The sequence below is a fragment of the Solanum stenotomum genome, chromosome 6, assembly GCF_019186545.1.
Source record: "Solanum stenotomum isolate F172 chromosome 6, ASM1918654v1, whole genome shotgun sequence".
In the NCBI taxonomy this organism is placed as follows: Eukaryota; Viridiplantae; Streptophyta; class Magnoliopsida; order Solanales; family Solanaceae; genus Solanum; species Solanum stenotomum.
Genome location: NC_064287.1, coordinates 38,763,907 through 38,790,381, shown reverse-complemented (window position 1 = coordinate 38,790,381; position 26,475 = coordinate 38,763,907). Strand labels below are relative to the sequence as shown.

Below are 26,475 nucleotides of genomic sequence, written 5' to 3'. Positions count from 1 at the left end.
CTTTCTTGTAGATTTTACATTGCTTTTTCTCATTAACGGCAATGCTTTCTTCATTGTTTTCGTCTTCCTTACTTGGGTTTGATACACTTGAACCGAGGGTCTTTCAGGAACAACCTCACTACCTCCACGAGGTAGTGGTAAGGTTTGCTTACACTCTACCCTCCCTAGACTGGGATTTCATTGGGAATGTTGTTGTTGTCATGTAAATGTGTCGATAAGTCATTAATCATAGCTGCAGGGAGATCTTGGAATATCTTTGTGCACTCAATAACTTGCTAGATGTTATTTGCATGCTTGTCAATTATAAATATGCATAGTTGCGCCTAATTTCTCTCTCTCTCTCTCTCCCTTTTTTTTCAAAAATAGGAAGATGAGAGTGCTCTTCTGCGTTTCCTAGAATGCAAGTTTGGTAAAGGGCAACCAGGTGGTCCTGAATTCTTTTATGATCCCAAATATGCGCTACGCCATTGCCTCAAGGAAAAGAGAATGCGAGCTTGTGTTCATATATACAGCATGATGTCTATGCATGAAGAAGCAGTTGCTCTAGCACTACAGGTTCTGTTTCAATACTGATTTCCCTCTGTGTGTTTCCTGAAAGCCTGATGGTTCTCTTAATCTTACTGCTTATATTCTGCAATTTATGACCACATTAACTATTAAGTTAGCTGATTTGTCATGTTAACAATTCTCATGCATCATTTATTGTACTTTGGAATAAGCTGAAATCAAAAGTGCAAGGCATGAGGTTGGTCTATTGATTAACAGCTTGTCACATGTAGGAAAACAAGACTAAGAGCCAGTTGTCAAGCACAAGCTGTTCTTGTTACTTACACTAAATAAAAAGAAAAAAAGAAAGTGTAAAATCCAAAAAAAATTATCTGAATTACGTCTTCCTTATTTATATTCAAGTTTTTCTCTAAAAATCAAGGCCATTGGTGGTGTGTAGCAGGTGCCAGCTGCTACTAGGAATTAAAAAGATAAAAAGGGAATATTTCTGACTCTGCATTCTAGTTATACTCATCTGGACGGCTGTCCTACAAAGGCAATTCCCTAACAAACTCCATAATAAAAGCAACTCGTGTCGCCTAATAGCTGTATAGACGTTTTGGGACATAACTGAGACAGAGAAACAGAATCGACTTAAAGTCTTAAGGAATTAAGAACCCAACGGTGTGGCCTAGTGGTTAATGAAGTGTATCAAGCACACTGAGGTCTCATGTTCAAATCTCAGCAGAGACAAAACATTAGGTGATTTCTTCCCATCAGTTCTAGGCTTCTAGCCTTGGTGGACAGAGTTACTTGGTATATGATGCTGGTGGGAGGTGTCAGGTATCCCGTGGAATTAGTGAAGGTGCATACAAACTAACTCAGACACCATGGTTATAAAAAAAAAGGAGACTAAGGAATTAAAAATAGCAGTTGACTTCAGCTATTCTCAGCCCAACTAATCATAGTCATGAAATGTCCACACTTTGATTGTTTGGATCACTTATACCCTCCATTACATTTTGGGATAAAAAATGCCCCCGCTGTTATCCCAAGAGACCACAAATACCCTCAAGAGTTAACATCCCAAATTTTTGGTGATGTGACAAGCCACGTGGGACTAATCCCTCCATCTAAGTGTTGCCAACTAGGATTCCCACTAAACTATGGGTCATTAATTCTCACCCGAGTGATAACCCTAACCCTAGCCCATTGTCCCGACCTAAACTCAATGACCCACCAAACAAAACCTTGAGATTAACACAAAATGGGCCTTTTCCAGTCAAATACATACACACACTTGACACGTATACAGTATACCCTGCATATTCAGTAATACAGTTAAGCATCTAAAACACTACTTAAGCAAATAAAACAAGGATCAAAATTATTCAGATCACTAACCTTCATCTTGTGCAGGATTTTTCATCCTCCTTTTCATATTGGGTACCTAAAGTACCTCGAAAGGTGTGATTTTTCACTTGGTTGCTAGCAAGAGGGATATTCTTGTAGGTGGGCTATTACTTGGGCAACATTAATAAGATTTATTAGCTCCATCTCAATTTATGTGATGGTGTTTGACTTGGACACAAAATTTAAGATTTAAGAAATAAAAGAAGACTTTTGGATCTTGTGGTCTAACATAAACTTTATATATTTGTCTGGTTATAGATCATGTCATTAAGGATAAAATGAGTATTTTAAAGTTAAATTGCTACTAAAAATAGAAATGTGTCATTCTTTTTAGGACTGACTAAAAAGAAAAGAGTGTCACATAAATTGGAATGGCGTGCTTTATGTTGTCTTGGAAGGTTTCCTTTTAATATAGCTTGATTTGGGTACCTAAAGTACCAGGAAAGGTGTGTTTCTTACTTGGTTGCTAGCAAGAGGGATAATTTTGTATATGGCACCTTTTTTCCCTTGTCGCTTATAAGAATTATTAGTTTCGTCCCAATTTATGTGATGGTGTTTGACTGGACACGGAATTTAAGAAATAAAGGAAGACTTTTGGATCTTGTGGTTTAAAATAAGCTTTAGATATTTGCCTGGTTATATATATATATATATATATATCATGTCATTAAGGGTCAAATGAGTATTTTAAAGTTAAATTGCTACTATATATAAAAATATGTCATTTTTTTTGGGACTGACTAAAAAGAATAGAGTGTCACATAAATTGGAATGTTGGGAGTTATACCTTATCAAAAATAAGAAAAGATAAATGAAGTAAGAATCTGACAATCAAGTTCAAACCCTATATAAACATGTAATAATTTAAAAATGTAATTTTAATTGTACCAAAAAAATGTAATTTAATTGTCTAATCCAAATTTGGTGATGACCTCCTTACTCCTATATTGTACTTTTAAACACGTACATATCTATCATAACATTGTTTTGACAATTTTCATTCTTTAGCCTGTGATTTTATTGTTTATTGCCCTCCTCTTTTTTATATTGATCTGGAATTTATTTTTGATGGAGTCAATTGAGCTAAGGTGTGTGCTTTTGATGCATGCAATGACGCCTCACCTAAGTGAGGCGAATGGTCCAGCTGCATAGCACCTAGGTTCAATGTTTATGTTCGCCTATAACCAAATTAAGTTGTGTTTACCTCTCTTCTCAAATGTAGACGGGTCATTTCGTCTACCACCATATCTTCTCTCTCTCGTGACTTCTAGCTTAATAGGACTAGGACTAAGTCAATTAAACTTCGTTCAACTATAAGGACATATGTCTGTACATGGTTCAACTTCTTATGTGGCTTGCTTATGCAGGACGTATTGCTCCTTGTGTTTCTGAATTGATGGAACACTAGTAGACTTGGCGATAGTCTGTTTTAAGGCTTCTCTGTCTTGCACACTCTTGCTTTTCTTTCTTTAATTCTTGTTTTAATATTGGTACTATGATTAACATGTTGTAATTAATTTTGTGACTGGAGTATGTATTCTTGTAATTGATATTATATGCTCAATTTAACTTTATGCTAATTTCTGTTGCTAAAGATTAATTTTGAACTAACGTTATAAGGTGGAGTTAATTTGAAACTGAAGTTATTTGCTTCCTATTCATTTTTGATTGACAAGATTATTTGTGGTTACTTTGTTAAGCCTGTGGAATCATTTTTCTAATGAACTTTTTAGGATATTTTAATGATTTTTGGCATGTTCTTGTAATTTTGTGCTTCACCTATAGATCCTGTCAGGTTTTTGCACTTTCCACATTCAAATAGCTTCCATAAGTTTCTTAAAGAGAGTACACCATTCACTACTTCCCTTGTTTCAATAGGTTGATCCAGAGCTTGCGATGGCTGAAGCAGACAAGGTAGAAGATGATGAGGACTTGAGGAAGAAGCTTTGGCTGATGATTGCTAAGCATGTCATTGAGCAGGAAAAAGGAACCAAAAGGGAGAATATACGGAAGGCAATTGCTTTTCTCAAGGAAACTGATGGCCTATTAAAGATTGAGGACATCTTACCCTTCTTCCCAGACTTTGCTTTAATTGATGACTTCAAGGTAAGTTCCACTTGGCATACTACTTAACTACTTCAAATATTTATTGGTTTTAATCCTTTAAATTTATTTGTTAGAAAGCTGTAATGTAGCTTAACTAAAAAAGCCTTGCCTTGAATATATCTTTCTTTTGTTAGAGGAAAAAGAACACAGAAAGCTGTTTCTGATCAATGAGTTGAAGTTTATAAGGGTAAAATCAAAGAAAATGATTAGAAAGAAAAGAGATGTGGAATTTAAGAGCAACTGCTAGGTCTCAAATAGTTCAATGGTCCTGCATGTGCCGGTTGGCAACACATATTGTATAAAAATCAGAATGAGTTTGAGATTTTGATACTACCTTGCCTACCGTTCTTTGATCTCTCTTTTATACTTGATCACAACTTTATTACTTAATTTATGATTGGTTCAGAAGGATTCTGGAAAATATGTTTTTCTTCCATGTTCTTCAGAGTATAATTCGTTTCATCAAACAAATCCTTCTGTTTGGACAAACAATTTCAGTGTCATGATAATAGCGAAGAACAGCAAGGTGTCTGATTTCCAACTCCTAGTGAAGAGTTGTTTAAGCTTCAGACTTTTCTGGTCTCGTTGCCTGTCACAGTAAGTTACCGTCGATGATTTTTTTTGTTTTGTTACTAAGATCAATTGAATGATTTTAGCATTAGTTGGTCAACAAATAGTGTACATTGGGTCACCTTAATTCTTGATATAACGCTACTTTTAGTTCTTATCTAAACTAAGCTTTTTGTCCTTGTTAGAAACTCGGAGATATTCTAGAATATTCGAGGATCTTGTAAATATAGTATAGCTCGATATACTCCCGTAATTATGTGTTTTGATTCTTTTTCCTTTCTTTGATTAGCTATTTAAACCCCAAATGGTTTGAGGGAATAATGAAGCTGTGTTATCTCTCAAACTCTTCTTTCTCACATGAAAATGGTCTTAGTAAGATTCCTTGATGTGCAGTAAGCAGTGAATCCAAGACAGTTACCATGCCTTTTTTCCGCTGATTTATTTCAGGCTGATTGCATCACTTTTTTCTGAGGTGGTGGGTGTTCTGCCAAAACTGATACCACCATGAGGTTGAGGAAGCTCCAACAATATAACTCTAGAAAACCACTTTGCAGACTTGCCATCACGCGCCAGCTGATCCTACGGCTCCGGCTCCATCTGAAACACGCTCCAGGCGTGTGTGACCATTTTCAGCCATCTTTTGGAGCAGATCTCTTTCCGTGGGAGTTGTCCAGCCTTTCTGAGTCACCCTTGCTATTCTTCTGCATATTCTTCTGCATAACTCTAGAAAACCACTTTGCAGACTTGCCATCACGCGCCAGCTGATCCTACGGCTCCTGCTCCATCTGAAACACGCGCCAGGCGTGTGTGACCATTTTCAGCCATCTTTTGGAGCAGATCTCTTTCCGTGGGAGTTGTCCAGCCTTTCTGAGTCACCCTTGCTATTCTTCTGCATATTCCGATCAATGGAACCCTAACCCAGCCACCTCAAACTTGTTTCCCAGCCATGTTTGATTTATTCAGCGATTTTCCAGCCAACCTTTGTCAACTAGTAACTCTCCAGTCATTGTCCAGCCTACTTTGCGCAGATTTTTCAGCACCTTGAAGGTCGACCTAACAGTTTTCGATATTCCGTTTTGTTTGGCTAGTTTCTCTTTACTCGATTATAATGTCACTGGGATAAGATGCTTTTGGCTCCAAATCCATTGGATCTAATACTTTGAATATACGGATGGTTTCTTTATTGGATTATAGGAGTCCTGTACAGAACATGTAAATAGACATCCTCTGAGATAGATTTTGTCGTTTAGATAGGTAATAGCGTTACTTGTTTCTCTCAACCTTCTTCTCCCAGTAGTTGGGTTATTAGTTCAGGAGCATCTGACTACATTTCTGGTAATACATCTATTTTCACTACTATTTATTACTCTCAATCTCTTCCAAAAGTCACAAATGACCAATGAGTCTCAAACCATGGCAACTGGAATAGGTCAATCTAGTCCATGATGTTCCTGGTAGTCCTGTTAATCTCATATCCATTAGTCGCTTAGCCAAAACACTTAACTGCTCTGCTTCATTGTTAGATGACTGTTTTTATACAGGAACACAGTACATCACGGATCATTGGTACCGGGCATGAATCAAATGAACTTTATCACCTTATCCTCCTTAAATCACTCATAGGTTTAATAGGATTCCAAATTAGAAAATAGAATTCATATAACTCTAGGTGGAAATTATCTTCAAATCAGTCACTCGGGAAAGAAGAAACAACTGGAAAAAATCATCGGACAGATCTGTCTCACTAGAAAACCAGGTTGCAATCGTCAACTGCAACTTGTGGTGGTATTGGATTTTAAAAAAAAAAACTAACAGAAACAGAGTTTTAGGGGCTGACAACTTGAAAAAAACAACCCTAATTCTGTGAGGGATTAAAGCTTGCATCAAACGACAACAATGTCTCTGATACAACTACCCAGTGAGATCCCACAAGTGGAGTTTGGGAGGGTGGGTGTATGGCGTACGCAAACCTTACCCCTACCTTTGTAGGATAGAGAGATTGTTTTCGATAGACCTTCAACTTAGGGGAAAAGGGATTGTTTTTCAAAATAGTTTTGAAGAATAAAAACAAATGCAAGAGTATGTAGAAATACTGACAACACAATCTGTAAAAATAACCAAAGTAATAATCAACAACATTAATAATAAATTGAAGAAATAGATAATGCCATCATAACAATAATAATACCGGTAGGAGAGCAAGTAGATGCTCTAACCTAGAACTGTGCTCTACCATAGGTAAAGATAAGTTGCTCAATTGCCCACTAATTGTCTACCCTAATACTCAACCTCCATGGTCCCCTATCTAGGTTCAAGTCCTCGGTGAGTCGAAGATGTGGCATGTCCTGTCTAATTACCCTTCCCTAATTCTTTCTCGGTCTACCTCTACCTCTCGTTAGACCTATCACTGTCAATCTCTCACACCTCCTCATTGGGGCTTCTGTGCTCCTCCTCTGCACATGATTGAACTATCTCAGTCTTGTTTCCCACATCTTGTGCACCACTAAATCCAGTCCTACCTTGCCCCGTATATCTTTGTTCCTAAGCTTGTCTCTCCTAGCATGCCCACACATCCACCTAAGCTTCCTCACTTCTGCTACCTTCATCTTCGAAAGGTGAGAGTTCTTGATTGGCCAACATTCAATCTCATTCAGCAAAGTCGGTCTAACCATAACTCTATAGAACTTAGCTTTAAGTTTTGATGACACATTCTTATCACATAAGACACTAGACGCGAACTTCCACGACTTTGATACCATGTAGAATTCGAGAAATAAGAAATGCTTCTTTGTATTGCCGTATGTCTCTACATCCCATGAGAAAGGGTATTTATACAAGTGAATCCTAATTGATTAACGAAACATAATAGATTGCAATAAAAAGAAATATTCAATGTCTACAGTCACGCTAGTAAAAGGAAAAATAAGTTATCCTAGAATCATGCTAATTAATTTACAAAATGAACACACATATTAACCAATGTGGGACACTAAGAGTAGTATTATATAAAATAACTATATAACACTATACTCTTAGCTATTCAAACCCCAATGGCTTGAGGGAATTATAAAGCTAAGTTATCTCACAAACTCTCCTCTTTCTTACACTTATGTTATCTTTTCATTCTGTAATGGTTATTTCTATGTTCAACTGCTTCTACATTATTCTTTTTCAATAATTTTTGTAGGAAGCAATTTGCTCATCCTTAGAAGATTACAATGAGCAAATTGAAAAACTAAAGCAGGAGATGAATGATGCAACACGTGGTGCTGATAACATTCGAAATGACATCAGCGCTCTTGCTCAGCGATATACTGTAATTGATCGGGATGAGGAATGTGGGGTAATGGCCTCCTGATGTTTGTTCTTTTGCATTTCTTTAGCATTACCTCCATCATATGCTTGTATATGTATTGCTTTTGCATATAATATGTGTATCCTGCAAGTTTTTTATTGTTCATCATATCTGCAATATATTTTGTTTCCAGACTGCTGTACATGCATTGCTGTGGTTTTCTTTCTTCTTTTCTTTTGCTAAGTTTCACTCCTATATTTTCATTTTTAGGTTTGCCGGCGGAAAATATTAAATGTGGGTGGTGATTATCGAATGACTACAAGTTATATGGTTGTTGGACCAATGGCTCCTTTCTATGTCTTTCCATGTGGGCATGCATTTCATGCTCAATGCCTGATTGCTCACGTGACAAGGTGTACTAATCATGCTCAAGTAAGTAACAGAAGTGTGTGTCCTTTCCTTACCAGCTTCTGCTTATCATTTGAATACTGGTTGTACTGCTTTTGTCTTCTGGTCTCTTCATATATCATATATGTGCAACCACATGTTTATTTATTGGATCATCTGTATTTTCAATTTTGCATTATTGATATTGACAAAACATGTTGAAAATGATCTTGTCACTTTTGCTTAGTGCAATTCTGACAACCGGAAGAATTTGGTTCTTTGCTTGAATATTTGTTTTCACTCTTTAGGAATTGTTAGATTCGACGCTAGGGTGGGGGTGAAGTTGATATTTGGTTTTACCACCTCCTGGCTATTGCCAAAGTCTTAACCACTAAACCAACATATCCAGATAGTTATTTTGCGGGTTGCCAGGTTTTTGGAGAAAGTAATAGAGTTTCTGATGATAGTGTCTTTTTCTTTCTGGTGTTATGTCAGTCTTCTCAATATTTAGCTGTCTAGGAATTCTGAAGAGACCTTGGTTTAACAAGTTTTCATGGATACGACTGGGTTTAGGCATTGACTATGAGTTTTGTAATTGGCGTAGTTGGAAAATGTTCTCTAAACCTGGTTGGGTAAACACTGTTACGATCCCTTGGCCTTCATTAATAAATTGCAGTTGTTAGGAAGGTGATGAGAGAATTATGGGTAATTTTCTCTGGAGTGCAGTGGACAATGGGATTATAGTTCTATGGTGGAAGTTCTCTTCATTTTTTGTTCTTTCAGGATGGTGTAGGAAATGGTTGATGTTTTATTTAGGTGATGTAAGTTATAGTTTCAAGGTGGAAGTTTCACCTTTATATTTTGGTTTTCTAGTGTGCGGTAGAATTGGTTTGTTGTTGCCTTTCGGTAACTGTCACTAGAATAGGGGAAGTAGCACAAAGTGGTATTTTAAGAAGCTCAACATTCATGGAACAATTGATAAGTAACTTGATAGACTTAAATAGAGTGAACTGTAAGAGTTGACTTCAAGTCCCAAATCTTTATGTCACAGTATATACTCACTGTATTTATCAGACATTTGCATGTTGGAATGGAAATCATCTTCTTGGCATTGCTGTTGCAATTTAATTTCTTTTTTTTGGCCTAGTGGTCAATGAGGTGATTGATTCCTCAATCAAATTAATTGAATCCCGAAGCAAATCAGGAATCCAATTACGCATAATTTATGAGTTCAATTTTATGCTCAAGTTTCAATTTTTTGTTGCCAATTGATGGGTCAAATCTCATTTCCCCCTATTAACAAGCTTCTGTTAAATTTCGGTTTTAAACCTCAAATACCATGTTTGAAAGGTGGAAGTATATCCCAATATCACCATTCAAACTTATTAGTGAATATCATATCCAATATATTAATACTCTTGTCCCAAAATAATACTCCTAACAAGCATGCAAATTGAAGTAAATCTGGTACCATAATCGAACAAGAAGCCAAAACAGTATCACTCAAATAGAACCAATACATTAACTTGTATTCTATTTGTCTAAAATGATTAATCTGATGATTTCATAATAATTATTCTATACCGAATCACAGTCATCATCATTAATTGCAATCATGCCATGAAATTCGTTTCCATTTTCCGTTCTTGTCACTTTCCAAGATCAATTTAATAATGATATTCTTCCTAGTCAATTTAATAGGGCAATATTATACCTGAGCAATACTATTGAATACATGAACTTTCGACTCTCCTAGATCTCAATTCACGCCACTAGTGAGTTGAGGAAAAGCTCATTTACTTCCACCACCAGCTCCCCCAATACCTCATGTTTCTTTGTTCCTTTCCATGATGAAAACAAGAAATGTTCTAATGCCCAGCTAAAACGTGAGGAACAATTGGGTCTCTCGACCCTGTTCCTTACTTCTATATCATTACTCAAAGCCTTTGATTTGGCCCACATTCTGACTCCTTCAACAAATTGTTTTCTAAGGTTATGTGTAATGATTTTGGCCCAATAGCTCCAAAGTAAATTAATTATTGTTGAAAATTGTTTTCAGTTACTGCAATAATTTTCTTTTTAGCAAAATAAGTTGCAAGTTTTAGGATGATTTGAGTTTTAAATTTCTATTAGGTTTGGTTAGTTGTTGAGATATTTTAATGGTTTTTGAATTTGGAATTATAAGATTTTCTGTTGTAAGTTGGCTATTTGAAGCCCTCCTCTGCATAAGAAAAATATTGTGAGACATTTTCAATCAATACTTATAACTATTTGTTGCACCATCTTTTAAAAAACAACAATGGTGTCAAGAGACTCATTGATCTTATGGGATTTGTGAGTTCTTCGAAAGAACTGTTTTCAACTCATTTTTAACTCGTTAGGGCTATTTTCAATTCATTTCAAACCATGCTTATTTTCAGCGCAAGGCTATTTTCAATCTATTCCAACCCATGCTTGTTTTTAACGCGCAAACGCTGAGATTTCACATAAATTTAGTCAAATTAAGCCAAATATTTGGGGTGTGTACAGAGGAATATGAAAGAGAATTCTTCTCATTAATAAGTAGAATGGGGCAAAAAACCACAAGGGAGGAACAAAGCAACAGAGAGAATAATAACAACACAACCAACCAATCAGTGCCTAAAGAGTTGAGGAATCTCATTTTCAATATGAAATTCAAAGAGGGGGAGCCTAGGAGTAGAGGGAGGAGATTATCAATTGTGGAACAATGATGGTCAAAATAATTTCTTGGAATGTAAGGGGGTTAAACGACGAAGGAAAGAGGGATTTAGTCAGAAACTTGATTAATCAATGGGCGGCAGATGTCTATATCCTTTTGGAGACTAAACTAAAGGACAATATTAGCAGTTTAATTCACAGCATTTGGAACAACAGATGGTTGAGTGAACTTCATGTAGAGGCACAAGGGTCTAGTGGAGGTATTTTAATTATGTGGGATAAAAGAATATGGGAGGGGGTTCTGCTGGAAGCAGGATCACAATGCATTTCTTGTAAATTTTCAAACCAAAATCAAGAATTTTCCTGGTTTCTGACAGTAGTTTATGCTAAGTGCAAGAAAATAGAGAGGAGAGAACTGTGGGGTGAGTTGGGTGCTATGAGAAGTCTGTGTGAAGGTCCTTGGGTAGTAGGGGGGGACTTCAATGTTATTAGATACCCGGCAGAAAGATCCAATTGCTCTAGGATTAATGGTACTATGACTGAATTTTCTGAATGCATTGAGGAATTGGAATTAGTAGACCCTCCTTTATTTGGAGGGTCTTACACTTGGAGAAGAGGGGAAGGGCACCAAACAGCTTCCAGAATTGATAGATTTCTGTATAGCTCACAATGGGAGGAGCAGTTCACTTTTATCAAGCAATCCACAATGCCAAAGTTGGGATCTGACCACAACCCAATTCTACTGACATTTGGGAATTTGAATTTCAAGAAGTCCTACTTCAAATTCGAAAATTGGTGGATGAGAGTGGAGGGATTCAAGGAAGAGGTGAAATTATGGTGGCAATCTTTTGTAATAACTGTAACCCCAGGTTTTGTTTTGGCAGAAAATCTGAAACTTTTGAAACGAAAGATGAAGGAATAGAGTAAGAATACTAGAAAAAATTGTAAAGCACAAAAGGAGGAGATTATGGAGGAGCTGGCCAAATGGGAAGCTGTACAGGAACAAAGAGTGCTCGCAGAGGAGGAGATCCAACAATAAACAAATTTGGCTATCACTTATGAGCAAGTAGCTAAGAATGAAGAAATAAGATGGAGGCAAAGATCAAGAATCCAGTGGCTAAAGCAGGGGGATAAAAATACTAAGTTTTTTCACAGAGTAGCTACTTCTCATAAGAGGTATAATTCCATTGAGTCTCTACTGGTGGATGGATGCAATACTAATGACCCCTCTGTCAATAAAGAGACCATCAAAAGCTTCTACCAAAATTTGTACACAGAACCAAAGGAGTGGAGGCCTGAGCTCCAATTACAAGGGATCACAACCATTACTGTGGAGGAGCAGATAGAACTAGAGGGTCCTTTTGAGGAGGAAGAGATCTTAGGCTGCTTAAAGCTTTGTGCTATGGAGAAAGCACCTGGACCTGATGGTTTCCCCATGTCCTTTTACTTGTCTTTCTGGGAGATCCTAAAAGAGAATATTATAAAGGCTATACAAGAATTCCATGCTAGACAGATTACTGAGAAGAGCTTTAATGCTACTTTTGTAGCACTCATCCCCAAGAAAGCCAGTGCTGCTGAACTTAAAGACTTCAGACCAATAAGTCTGATCACTGGAGTTTACAAGGTGATAGCAAAACTACTGGCAGAAAGGCTGAAAAGAGTGATTGATAAGCTTGTCAACAAAAACCAAATGGCATTTATTAAATGAAGACAAATAACGGATGCAGCTCTCATTGCAAGTGAGTGTAGACTCCAGATTGAAAGGAAACATTCCAGGGTAATGTGCAAGCTAGACAATGAAAAAGCATACGATCACGTAAATTGGGGTTTCCTACTAAACACCTTGAGACAAATGGGTTTTGGAGAAAGATGGGTGGCATGGATAAAATTTTGCATAAGCACTGTGAGATTCTCCATTCTTGTAAATGGAGAACCAATGGGTTGTTTCTCTTCAGGAAGGGGAATCAGATAGGGTGATCCTCTTTCACCCTTTTTATTTATCCTGGAATAGAGGTATTTGATAGTTTGATAAGGACTGCTACTCAAAACAGATGGATCAGAGGTTTCCAGATTAGTGGAAACAATGGTGATATTAAAGAGATTTGCCATCTACTTTATGCATATGACACCGTGATTTTCTGTGAGCCACAGGAGGAGCAATTTAGATTCATCAAACTAATTTTGTTGTTTTTTGAAGCTTGTACAGATTTGAAAGTTAACTGGGGAAAGAGCAGTTTATATCCTATTCAGGATGTGACAAACATCCAAAGTCAAGCTGACATTTTGGGTTGCGGAGTGGGGAAATTGCCCACAACTTATTTGGGTATGCCTTTAGGTAATACACACAAAGATTTGAAGATATGGGACAACATAGTCGAGACGACTGAAAAAAGATGTCACGCCCCGAGCTACCCCCAAGACGCGGACACGGGACCTAGGACCACAAGTGATCCCAAGCTAACCCTGCTGGCATGATCATGAGCATACTAAAGATAATAAACTGATGCGGAAGCTAATTCATAATTAAATCTGAAAAGATGGGGAATACCCATATACTATAGCTGAATATATCAAATCTGAGAGTTTAATACAAAAGAAATATCAAACTCAAAACACTAAGCTGAATCTAACTATGTCTGAAATAAGCCTCTAAACTGACTAGAAATGTTGGGACATGCCCCAACTAGATCTAGCAAAACTGAAACTAAAGACTAAAAATACTGAAAAGAAACTCATGACTATTGTCCTCGAAGAATGAGGACTCACCACTGATGCTGCTGAACTGGAGATCGGGAATCGATCTAAGCGTGATCTGGATACTGAGAACCTGAACCTACATCACGAGAAGATGTAGCGCACGTATGCGTCAGTACTTGAAAGGTACTGAGCATGCAGGATAGAGTAAAGCTGAAATAACATATAACTGAACAAAGCAATAAAGCAATGAAATAATCTGAACATGATATAGATACTGAAAATACTGAATACTGAGCTAACTGATGCAATGACCAAATTTATAACATGCTGAGACTGAATACTGACTGTACTGAAATATGGTCAATGCAATAGAGTCTGACTGAACTGTGGGAGCTACTAATAACCGACATAAAACCACATGAGCTAAATGTGGAGTCCGATGTATACGCCCCATCGAGAGGACCCAATATACCCTGCCAGAGGTATAGAGGCATGCTGGCGTGATCACTAAACTGATGTTGCCCACAGAGGGGACTTACACCTACGTGGCTCGTAGTTCTGGGACTATATGGGTACGCTGAAACCCTAGTCCAACTCGGTATTATGCTACTCCCAATGAATTAAGTGGTTAACTGGTTATGACTGAATTTCTGTAAATACTGGATAGCTCGAAACTGAACATGCAAACTGAGAATGCAACAATTAATCTGATAATGATGCATTCATAAACTGAGGCATGTAAAACTGAATACTGAAATATCTGACCTAGCATGTGTAATTCAAGAACTAAAGAAATACATAGCTAGGGTTCTGAAATTCATGCGATAAACTGAGCAATAACATGATAATCTGATTTGGAACATTTAAATAACTAATTCATGATGATCTGCTATAATTCTAGAAACCCTAGGTCTGTTCATAATCATGGAATCAAGAATCTGACTGAATTCTAGGGACCTAATGGGCGAAAGGAACCCACTAGTGAAATCCCACATACCTGGTGACGAATTCCACGGAGAAATCTTTCGATTTCGGGGCTGGAACTGAAGAAACCTCGCTGCGTTCTTGAACTAGGGTTCTTGACCTTTTTCTCCTCTCTTGCTTCTAATTTTCTAAGTTTTGATTAATGAATTTGACTTAGGTAAGTTCTAGTTATGTTTCTAGGCTTAAACTAATTAAAACCTCATGATTTAGGGTCTAAACGACGTATCTTAGGGGTTAAACGAAATAGGAAAAGACCAAAAGACCCCTGAATTAACTGCTATCGGAGTGACCTACGGATTGGACCTACGGGCCGTAGGTCAATCTACGGTCCGTAGATTGCGTCCGTAAGTCAAGCCTGCTCGACAGGCCTTCACTAAAACGAGCATAACTTTTTACTCGGAGGTCGGAATTTAGCAAACTCGGTGGCGTTGGAAAGATAATTCAATTATCTATCTAACCATAGGTCATGGGACACATAATTCATGTTGTGCTAAAAGTTATGACCATCTGAAGTTGACCCATCTGAATTTTCAGCTAACTGGCTGCTAACCTTCGATCTACGGTCAGACCTACGGACCATGGATCGAACGACGGTCCGTGCTGGTCAACCGTAGTTCGTGACAGAGGCTGGGTAAGGAGGTCTTGATCCACGGACACAGACCACGGACCGTGGTCTGATCTGCGGACCGTGGGTCTGTCCGTGAGTCGAGACTTAACCAATTTTCTGAGCTGACTGGGGAGGGGTTGCAGTGGCGAACCACCAGCACGGGCCGTGGTCTGACCTACGGTCCGTGGATGGTGACCGTAAGTTGCACCTGCAACTTCTCAAAATCTGTATTTTTGTCTATTTTGAATACGGGGTGTTACAAAAGACTAACCCGATGGAAGGCTCAATACATTTCTTTTGGTGGTAGACACATTCTTATCAACTCTGTTCTAGATTCTCTCCCAACAAATGTTATGTCTCTTTTCACTATACCTGCAAAAGTGGTTAAGAAATTGGACAAACATAGGAAAGATTTCTTTTGGCATGGTTGCAAAGAGAACAAAGGATACAATTTGGTCAAGTGGGCGACAATTTCGCATAGAAAAGATAAAGGTGGCTTGGGCATCAGAGATTTGAGGAAGCATAACAACAGTCTTTTGATGAAATGGTTGTGGGGATACACTGAGGAGAGGCAAGCTTTGTGGAAAGATTTGATTAAATGTAAATATGGGGAGGATGGATTCTGGTGTAGCAACATAAGCACGGATGCTTATGGAGCGAGGGTTTGGAGAGCTATTAGAAACTTATGGCCCAAGTTAGAAGCAAATTTACATATCAAGGTGGGGGGTGGAAGGATAACTAGATTCTGGTGGGATGCATGGATCAGACAAACCCCCTTAAAAGACTTGTTTCCTGATCTATTTATTTTGTGCACCAATTCTGAGGCAATGATCAGTGATTGTTGGACAGTACAAGGTTGAAATCTCTATTTCAGAAGACTTCTAAATGATTGGGAAATAGAGAGAGTAGCCAAATTGTTGAAGGAAGTGGGGGATTTTGCAGGCACCAATACTGACAATGATGTTGTTAGATGGTCACATAGTAAGGATGGGATCTTCACAGTTGGCAGTGCATATAAAAAGGAGTGCAACTCGCAAAGTAGCAGATACCAGAGTTCATGGAAAAATATCTGGAGGACTGCAGCACCAACAAAAGTTAAATGCTTTACTTGGCTGGTCATTAGAAAGGCATGCTTGACACATGAAGTCTTGAGGAAGAAAAGAAAGATCATACTTTCGTGGTGCTCTTTATGTGGGAAGACAAGGAAACTAACAGTCACTTATTCTTACATTGTACTTTCACAGCACAAATATGGCCCATGTTTTTCAACTTTTTAGAAGTGAAATGGACTATGCCCGAACATACAACTGATTTACTTTGTTGTTGGATCAAGAGAGGAGGTAGCAAGAGACAGAAGACCTGGTGGAATTTGATTCCACATTGCATTTGGTGGACAGTGTGGAAGGAGAGGAATAGTAGGAATTTTGAAGATATATCCAATTCCATTCACAAGGTTAAATGGAATTGCATTGTATCTCTATATTTTTGGTGTAAAGAGATAGGATTAGGATTCATATCAACTTTTAGAATTCTTAGGATCCTTGTAAGTATTATGCTTTTTGTTCTTTTCTGATTTTCTAAAGGTCCCCAGCATATCCTTAATGCTGAAGAATACAATGTTTACCAATTCTCAAAAACTATTTTCAACCAATATCAATTTTTAACCTACTTTTTCAATCCTGTCAACTAACAGTCTCTCTTTCAATGTCCCACAAATTTTTCATCGACGAAAACTATCAAATTTGATCCGTGAAAATGAAATCTCACTTTGAAACCTATGTTTTATAAGATATTGTGATGGAAGAGAAATCCTTGCAAGAACTCACTGCAAATGCTATCATTTTTCAGTTGAAAGCATTTTCAAACAAGACAAGATTATTGAGTGTGTTCTTTAAGCACAAAACCAAAAAAAGATGAAGATCGATATCAAAAAAACTGTGCAAGTTCAAAAAAATAAAAAAAAATCCTCATGCACAAACAATCGAAGCAGAATTTGAGGAGGAGCAACTTTTTTAATACTGCAGGAATTGAAGCAAAGGAGGATTGTGGATTGTTGAAAATCTCTTTCAGTTGCAAGTTTTAGGATGATTTGAATTTTAAATTTATATTAGGTGAGGGGCTTGGTGAAGATATCTATAAGTTGATCACTTGACTTTACAAAATTGACAGTCAATTTTAATGTGCTTAATCTTCTCATGAAATAATGAATTTGATGCATAGTGCTAATAAAACACGAAGTGACTAGCTCCGTCATGAGTCATGCCAAATTCCTTAATTACTGTGCTGAACTTTTCAAACCAAGCTTGAGATTATTGTTTCAGACCATAAAGTTACCTGCACAATCAACATACAAGGTTACTAGACTCCCCTTGAGCAACTAAACCAAGTGGTTGCTCCATATGTTCTTCCTCGAGATCAACGTGGAGAAAAACATTCTTAATATGTAACTGATTAAAAATCCAATGGCGAACAACCATAAATAGAACATGTCGGACATATGCTCTTTAGCCAAGAGAGAGTATCACTATCACCAGAAAGACACACGGAACTAGGCAAATTAGATTCGATATTCACCCATTGACATTTTTGAAGAGTCCGAACAACATAGGCTCTACAGATTTGTTGATGTTCTCATTTGCAGCAACAGCAAATTTCTTTTCTTTAATTAATGGGAAAATATCATATATGCATAAATTTAGGATTGATAAGTTGTCCATGATGGTTCCAAAGATAAGTGCTCAAATATCTGTTACTTTTTTAAAAAAAAATTATATCTTTGTTCTAATAATTGATAACGAAAAGGAGATCTAGTGCAGTTCTGCTTTTCGGCACTGGCCAATTAATTCTTCTTTTACTAACAGGACTAATATGCATATGCATAATCTTGCCGTTGATACTTGCAATTATACATATTCATGATAGGGCCACATCTGTGTCCTCATATACCGTCTGTTACGTCTTTGGAAGAAATGTCTTTGCTTCTGGTAGTTACTTTGGTTGACAGTCTCTTTAGCATTTTCCTTAAATGATATTGCAGGCTGAATACATTCTGGATCTGCAGAAGCAACTTACTTTACTTGGGGTTGAACCTAAGAATGTGTCAAATGGTGGCTTGTGTGAAGAACCGCTAGTTAGCGTGACGCCCATGCATAAGGTTTGTCTTATGCCTGTAAAATATCACTTCCTTTAAGTGGTCTAGTAATTATAGAATAAGGTTTCTTCCAGTTGATTCATATGAGCTCACTCCATGTTGATTCATCTAGAAATTGTAGCCTAAGTTGCTGGCATTCCGTATTTGATACTTTGCTTAACTGGATTTTCCAGATCCGGTCACAGCTGGATGATGCTGTAGCTAGTGATTGCCCATTTTGTGGCGACCTTATGATCCGAGAGATTTCCTTGCCTTTCATTCTGCCAGAAGAAGCAGAAGAATCTGAATCGTGGGAGATAAAGCCACATAATCATCCTAGTCAGAGAAGCCTTTCTTTGGCTGTGTGATTTTATCATCTGTTAGTGCAGGTTTCTCCCTGCAATTCCTTGTTTGAGAAGTAAAAAAAAAAAAGCATGTTTGAGGCGTCTAAAAGAATTGTTTGTATAATTTATGAGTTTTGATAGTAATTATTGCAACATGAAGCTAATGCAAGCAACATGGGCATGTTGATTGTAGGGGAAATAAATTGTCCTACGATATTTCACGAATCATTGTGCATACCAAGCATCATCTTGGAAAAAACTGCTTATTATTTCTTTTTCATCATAATTCCTATTTCTATTGTATCATCTTGTGATAACATATGTTCCTCCAATTGTTGTATTATGGGTGAAATATAAACTTGTCTTGAGAAAAATATGATCACTGTGCTTACAGATTCCAGAAGTAGTAAAACGCTCATGTCAAGTTTTCAATGTTGCTGTTAAATTGATGCAAACAGGAAAAAGGTTTATTTTGTCTTCTAATTTCTTGGTATTCTTTTGCTGTTGTTTTGTTCTGAAATTCACATGATATAGAAATGTCCATTTTGGGTGTGTTCCGTAGGGAAGAGAATATTTTCTAATTTTTCCATCTTCGGTTGGAAAGTAAGTTCCTTAAATATGAGAAAAAATAACTTCCCTTGTGGAAGTAGGGAAAGCAAGTTCTATGAATGATACTTTACATAGATTGTGGTATCCCATCCTGCAACACACTTCATCTTCACTCCATAGTCCACTCCCTAGCCTATTCTTACCTCTCTTATTATTTGTCTAGATTATATACAAATACTTTTAGAATAAAAAGATTTTAACTTGCTTACCAAACACAAAAAAATATGTAAAAAAAAACTACTTTTTCTAGAAAACATGCTCCTTTATACTGAACACCTACTGCTACTGCTTTTCCGGACCAGGGATTTTCCTTCTTTCTTTCTTTTTTTTTCCTCCCAAAACAGCGTCTAAAATATGGTAAGCAAGGGATGGAACTATGCTCTGTAGGGTGTAACAATAAAGAAAATTGCACTTTGGTTCCTTATATTTGCTTCAAATGAGTTCCCCATTTCTGATCCGTCGAACTGTCGCAGCTTCCCCATTTTGGACAGATTTCTCCTTTCTTCCCCCATCTTTATCAACTTCTTGAACTAATTACTCCTTTCTTTCTGCATGCTACGGGTACCAAACTTCTCCAGGTATGCCCGAGTAAATTTCTCCCAAGACATAGTAGACCTAGTTAGTTTATAGTTTAGATATACGATCTCCACCATTGCTTGACCGGGGCAATAATCTTAAATGCGGTGTAATAAACTCTATAGGACTCTGATTCCTAATTATGCAACCTTTCATGACATTTGATGAGAAACTAATATGCATCCTCTCATATGACCACCTTCAAACTGAGAGGCTCTATCCTGAATTGATTAAACAACTTCTACTCCTCTATATGTACAGTAACCCTAGAAACTGGGGGTGGAGCAAATGTCTGGCAAAGGCATACCCCCAATTCTAGGAGCTACTGCCTCAGTTGGCTAACCTGTTTTAGGCTAAAGTGTTGGAGTTATCTGATGATTGGGAGTTTGACCTCCTACTCTAATATAAGAACCATCTGTTGTGTAAGGTAGAACATTGTCATGTCCCAGCTCATCCAAACAGCTATGACTATAGGCACGAGTGTGTTGAAGTATTAGAGTAGAAACAAACTCAGGTGGTACCTTATCTAGGCTCATCCCTTCAATATGAATCTAATTATCCGCTGAAATATAGGGAGACTTATCTCTAACATAAGCCTGAGCAGCTGTCAATGCTCTAGCTCTAGTCGGCGCCGCAACTCCTGCCTTGCCCTACCTCATCTACTGCCTCTATTGCTTGTTATGGCCATTGCAGCAGGTGCGGGCTCTTGGTTTCTAGTCATTGCAAAATGAGTTCTTATCATTTGTAAGTGAATGAAATAAAGACTTAGTATTTGATAAGCTCAAAACACATGATAAAGGAAGTTACCCTTGTCTCAAAAAAACATGATAAAGGAAGAAATAATATAAGTTTCATAATATATTGTACCCTAGGGTGTGCATCAGTCGGTTTGGTTCGGTTTTATGTATTATTGGTTCGGTTTATCAATTTTTTATTTTTAAATACATTAAATCAATAAGATAATTTTTATCGATTTTGGTCCTTAACGGTTAGATTTTCGATTTAATCAATAAGAAAATACTTATAAAAAAATATATGACTTTTTTAATAAATTTGATGCGACAACACTATAATGTAACTTTACAAATGCTCATAAAATAGAAACAATAATAACAAACATGAAAAAGAAAAATTATACAAGTGTAACATAGAGAAATTAAGAGGAATAGGGTTCTTATTTTAGATTTTAGCGTTTTGTATAATATGAAGTTGTGAACTTGTAACATCCCGCCTTAGAAAGAACTAGAATTAGAAAGAGCTATTTTTTGGAAAGATTAAATTTGGAAATTTTGGCAAGTTATGCTAAGTATAAGTTTTGGGTCAACTTCAAACGACCATAACTTTCAGTACATGATGAGTTAGGTGGCCTATAAGATATCAAATAAAAGATCTTGGAATCCTCTTTCCAACGCCACCGAGTTCGCTAATTTTCGAGCTCGTATGAGGGAAATATGCCAGTTTGAAGTTGGGTTGTCTAGATATGGAAAGTTACACGGATTTAAGAGGGGTATTTTGGTCTTTTTCTTACCCTATCAGAGTTTATTCATTTTTAATGATTAATTAGGGGTCTAAACTGAATTGGTTCAGTTTAAACAATCAAAAGTCACGCTAGGGTTTTGGAAAAAGGTTCAAGAAGAACAAAGAGGAGAAAGGGCAAGATTTCGTCGCATTCTTGAGATTTGGTTGTGAATTTTGTCAAGGGTTGATCCCTAAAGAGATATGTGAGTTCACGTAGCGTTGAGTTCGTTCACCCACACACCAATCATGATTTATTCAGCGTAATTTCGTTCATGGAAGTAAAAGATTTGGGTTCTTGATGTGTTTTGTTGAAGTTTCCTTCATTATCTTGATTGTTGAGATTTTAATGAGTTCTTGAGTTAATCGCATGAGTTTTAAGGTTGTTTTTAGTAGACTCTTGTACATTAATTTTGGGTATTCAAATCTAAGTGATTGGGGAAGAAACCATTCGATTCTAGGTGAATTGGGGTTAGAAAACGAGTAAAAAAATTCGTCAAGTTTTCTGGGAAAAGGGGTGGGGCGTCACGCCACTCAGTACGCCATGACTTTCCTTCTGTAGTTTTGGCTCTGGGGCGCCGCGCCACTCAGTACGCCATGACTTTCCTTCTGTAGTTTTGGCTTTGGGGAGTCGCGCCACTCAGTACACCATGACTTTACTTCTGTAGTTGAGGCTTTGGCACCCTACACCACTCAGTACGTCAGGGTCGTCAGGTCCTCTACCCTTTCCCACTTCTTGCCGTTTGAGTTTCCTTGAATTTTACCTATGTTTTCTATTTGATTTCTAAACTCTAAGGTACGTCTAAACATCATGACATCATCCATAAACATGAATCATATCCTTGAATCCATAATTTCAAATTCAAAGAAAGTTAAGAGTCATGTCTAAAGAGTTCTTAGAGTCTTTTCAAAAATCTTTTACAAATGCTTTAAACTTGTTTTAACACTTGAGCATTGAGTTGAGTAAGAGTAAGAGTGAAGTTCATTTTCTTCAAAAGATTATATGAGAACTAAGTATTCCCAAAGAGTAAATGTTTTCACATTTAAAGAAGAGAGGAAACACCAATTTTCAAAAGAGCTTTTGAGCTAGTTTTGAGTAATAATCTCAAACAACAGAAAGAGTTATGTTTTTTTTAAACATATGAGCTAGTTACATTTTAGGAGTAGTATTGAGCACCGATATGGGGACGAGTTTGAGTTCAGATAATTCAAAGTCTCCATAAATCGTGTAGACAGCATGGGTAGAACATGGTCATACTTTTTAGATAATTCGTTAATGTTTTTAGCATAGACTAGTGGATCCACTTAGTAAGTAAATTCTATACCCCGGCAAAATATAGGACGGTCTAGCAGCGTGCGGTAAGACGTTATATTATCACATAGCTCATAGTGATGGTTGTCGGTTAGAAAAACTCCCACAGAGATATTTTGTATTCTTATATACAGAGTGTTACCTGTATTTTCATATACAAACCAAGTCATTACTGAATTTTTCAATACACTGAGTTGTTATCTACATGTTTTAAAACTTTTTTTTATATTGCATTTATATTACTACTTTATATTGAAATGAGATGAGTTGAGTTGAGACCAGGTAAGTTCCTTCAGTTCCCTTTAAGCTTATGTCTTATTTTAGAATTCCCCTCGCATGCTCGTACATTAATGTACTGATGCCATTTGGTCTGCATCTTTTATGATACAGATACAGGGTAACCAGAATCAACATCCAGTGTTTCGTTGATTCAGTTGAGCTTCCGAGTTATTGGTGAGCCTCCGAAAGCTCCGGAGGATCCCCATTTTTATTGTTTTATTAGACTAGTTCATTACGATGTCGTGGGTCTTGTCTGGACATCCATCTCATTTATTAGAGGCTTCATAGACAGTTAGGTATTGTTAGTTTATGAGTCTTTTTTTCATTTTCAATATTTAATGTTTAAAGACTTGAGTTGCCTCTTTGTCCAGTTGAATGTTTCCTTTATAACATTCTAAGTTTATTTCATGAGTTTATCTTTGTTGAGTAAAGTCTTTCGCTGAGCAGTAAGCCAAGCCAAGGGTTCGCTTGGGGCCAGCAACGATTCTCGAGTGTTAGTCCCACCCAGGGTATAGGCTCGGGGCGTGACAGAACTCAAAGTCATTGTGAAGTGTGAATAGAAGGCCAAAGGACAAAGACATTAACTACTAAGGTATTGAGATTAATATATACTCTAATATTTATGTACAAGTAAACATAGTAAATTACTAATCTAAATGGGTTATTGATTTGCCCAATAATCCAATACCGAACAATAACCTAATAATTTTTTTTATAAAACCATTAAAAAATTGTTAATCCAATAACCTAATAACAATAAACCAATAACACTTTTTCGGTTCGATTTTTGCACACCCCTATTGTAGCCTCTCAATGATAATTAGCAAATATCTTTGCATCGACCCCCTACTTATGGGACCTACACATATTTTCTGATATCAAATTCTCACAATCCAAATATAATCATCATTGGCCACATGGATAAAAACTCTTATTTCAGTTAAAGATAATGACATGGATAGGTACTTAGCTAAACGGAAATAAATAGATAAGTCAAACTTTTAACATGTGGCATAGATGAGCCTTTTCTTGATGGTATATTTGAGTTTTTTCTCTTTAAAAATATGATTTAATTGGTGATGTGATAGAATACCGCATGTAAAAATTATTTTGGCAAAATCGAGGATGTTTTCAGTTAATAAATAATGATATGGACTGAAACGGGAATGATATAGATAAGCCAAACTTTTGACGAATGGCATTGATGAGTCTTTTCTCAAAATTTGATCGTATATTTGAGTCTTTTCCTTTGATTTTATCATTCTATGTTCTTCCATTGTAGTCTTTATACAATAACCAATAAATCACCCTTTATTCTTGTAATCGATGTTTTTGCTTGGGTAAAGTGTGAGCAAGCATGTCATAATCCGATTTCTTGAGTCATGATGGCACGTACTATAACCCACCAGTTGGTAAGTCAATCTGTAACCCAGAATAGTAAGTAATGGATATAAGGGTAGAAATAAGGCAGAAGCAATAATTTAATAATCGAAATAGAAAAATAGGTGGAAGCAAACCAAAATATATACAATAGATCCCTCCCAGAACCTACCTAGAAGTCACAAATACAGAGTTATCTAAACAAAAGAGTATAAGTCCCAAAAGTAGACCTCAAATACAAAGCTTGTCTCAAAATGCAAAACACAAGCTATGCAAAGTACGACAAGTAAGTCCATGACATTAAGTGCTTACCCTCGCCTCCGATCAAAAGCTACAACAGGCACGAATCATCAATGTTGATAGTTTGTGCTCGGCCCTGCATCACAAAATAGATGCAGAGTTCAACATGAGTATTAAAACAACATGGACTCAGTAGGCATCATAAGTCGTCTAAGCAAGAAAAGTAAAGACAATATGAAATTATAGAATCTAGACACAAATAGAGGTCAAAGGGGGATGAAAAGAAAAGCACACGAGCATACCAGAATAAGGAACTAAATACAGCTAAATTAAACCTAACTGGACCCCCACAAGCCCAGAAGGTACACTCGTGCGCAAGTTTAAGTAAAACCCGAATGGACCCTCATAAGCTTGATAGGTATACAAAATAGCTAAATCTACTAAGAGTGAAATATTGTGAGTCCAGATCCAATGAAAGCATAAGTCGGGCCTCTAACCACAAGTAACCAATAAAGGCCGCCCATCTAAAAAGTGCAGATCTCAGACCTCTCACCGCGAATGAAACTTTGAGGGGCGTCAGGTTGTAGATAAAAGTGTGTCGACTCCGTAGAGGATAAGACTAGACTTCTAATCTGTGAATAAGTTATGATCAACCAATAAGGGTCGCCCAGCTAAAGAGTACAAAGAGTACAGAGCCGGAGTTTTCACCGTGGATGAATTTCCCGGGGGCGTCAGGCCCTAGCAAAACTGTGATCAACTCCGTAAAGGATAATGGGTAGCATGAATAAACCTCTAATCTGTTACTAGAAGGGGATGCCGAAGGATCTCATATCAACCATCATCAAAACCACTATGAAACGACGTCCACTCTCAAATAATCAATATAATGCTTCAAGCTCGAACCAACTCAAAACCCAAGTCGCCCAGTGAAGAGTGAAACCTTAAATATCGCATACAAGGCCGTATAAAAAGAAAAAGTGGATAAAGGTCGGCAAAGTTGAGTCCACGCCTAAACTAAGGCTTATTCTATCATATTCAAGTTTGCTACTCCAATCTATAAGGAGTTAAATGGTTTGAAACGACGTCAGAGAAGATATAAGGTCTAAAGGCTACCAATATCATAAATCAATGGCAAGAACTAGTCTAAGCCTAGACTAAGGCCAAATATGTTCAACAACACAACAACAATATCAAACAAGACCATCCACAATATAAGGATGATCACATAACCCAACTAGCATGCTTCTAACATCGAAAATATTGAATCAAGCCTAAAACATGATTTCTAAGAAATGTAGCATGATCAACTAGGTACCCACCCCCAATTCACTCAAATCAACATGAATTTTCACATTCAAGCTCATTTTAGAGGAAGGAAATTGTAACTTACCTACACGCCGACCACACGCGCTCCAAATAACTATTTTGGAGGTTTTCCTTTTTGTACGTCTCAGAATATTGTCATGCTATCAAAAATGGAATCATAACATTAACACGGTCATTTAGAAAGAAAAATCACTAAAAATGGAGATTGAGCAATTTTAGAATCAAAACAGGAATTGTGGGACCAACATTAGTCTAGAAATGACTTCATCAAAAGGTCCAATTCAGTCCCCTGAACTTGCGTTTCAAAATGGAACACAATTCGGGACTCGAGACAACATAATTCAACACATGCACAAATTCATCATTAAAGAATAAAAATTAAGCTAAGGTAACCCATATTTTGTGAAATTTACCTCAAATAGAGATTCATCAACACTTTTTCAATCACACAATACTTAGACACAAGCTCTACGATCACCCAATACTTTGAATCACTCAATTCAGACTTAAAACGAGGGATAAATCACCTCTTAAACTTTG

At 37.0% G+C, this 26,475-nt stretch overlaps 1 protein-coding gene across 2 annotated transcripts in view; it reads left to right on the top strand.

The window, feature by feature from the left end:
• Positions 1 to 18,769, top strand: part of LOC125867364 (vacuolar sorting protein 18-like) — a 69,605-nt gene extending 50,836 nt beyond the window's left edge. For both annotated transcript variants that reach the window (XM_049547834.1, XM_049547835.1), the window contains exons 19-24: positions 367 to 555; positions 3,778 to 4,005; positions 7,763 to 7,918; positions 8,141 to 8,302; positions 18,262 to 18,378; positions 18,549 to 18,769. In XM_049547834.1, coding sequence (XP_049403791.1) covers positions 367 to 555; positions 3,778 to 4,005; positions 7,763 to 7,918; positions 8,141 to 8,302; positions 18,262 to 18,378; positions 18,549 to 18,722 — 1,026 coding nt within the window. In that variant the 3' untranslated portion in view covers positions 18,723 to 18,769. The remainder of the gene's footprint in view (positions 1 to 366; positions 556 to 3,777; positions 4,006 to 7,762; positions 7,919 to 8,140; positions 8,303 to 18,261; positions 18,379 to 18,548) is intronic.
• Positions 18,770 to 26,475: the final 7,706 nt, after the last annotated feature.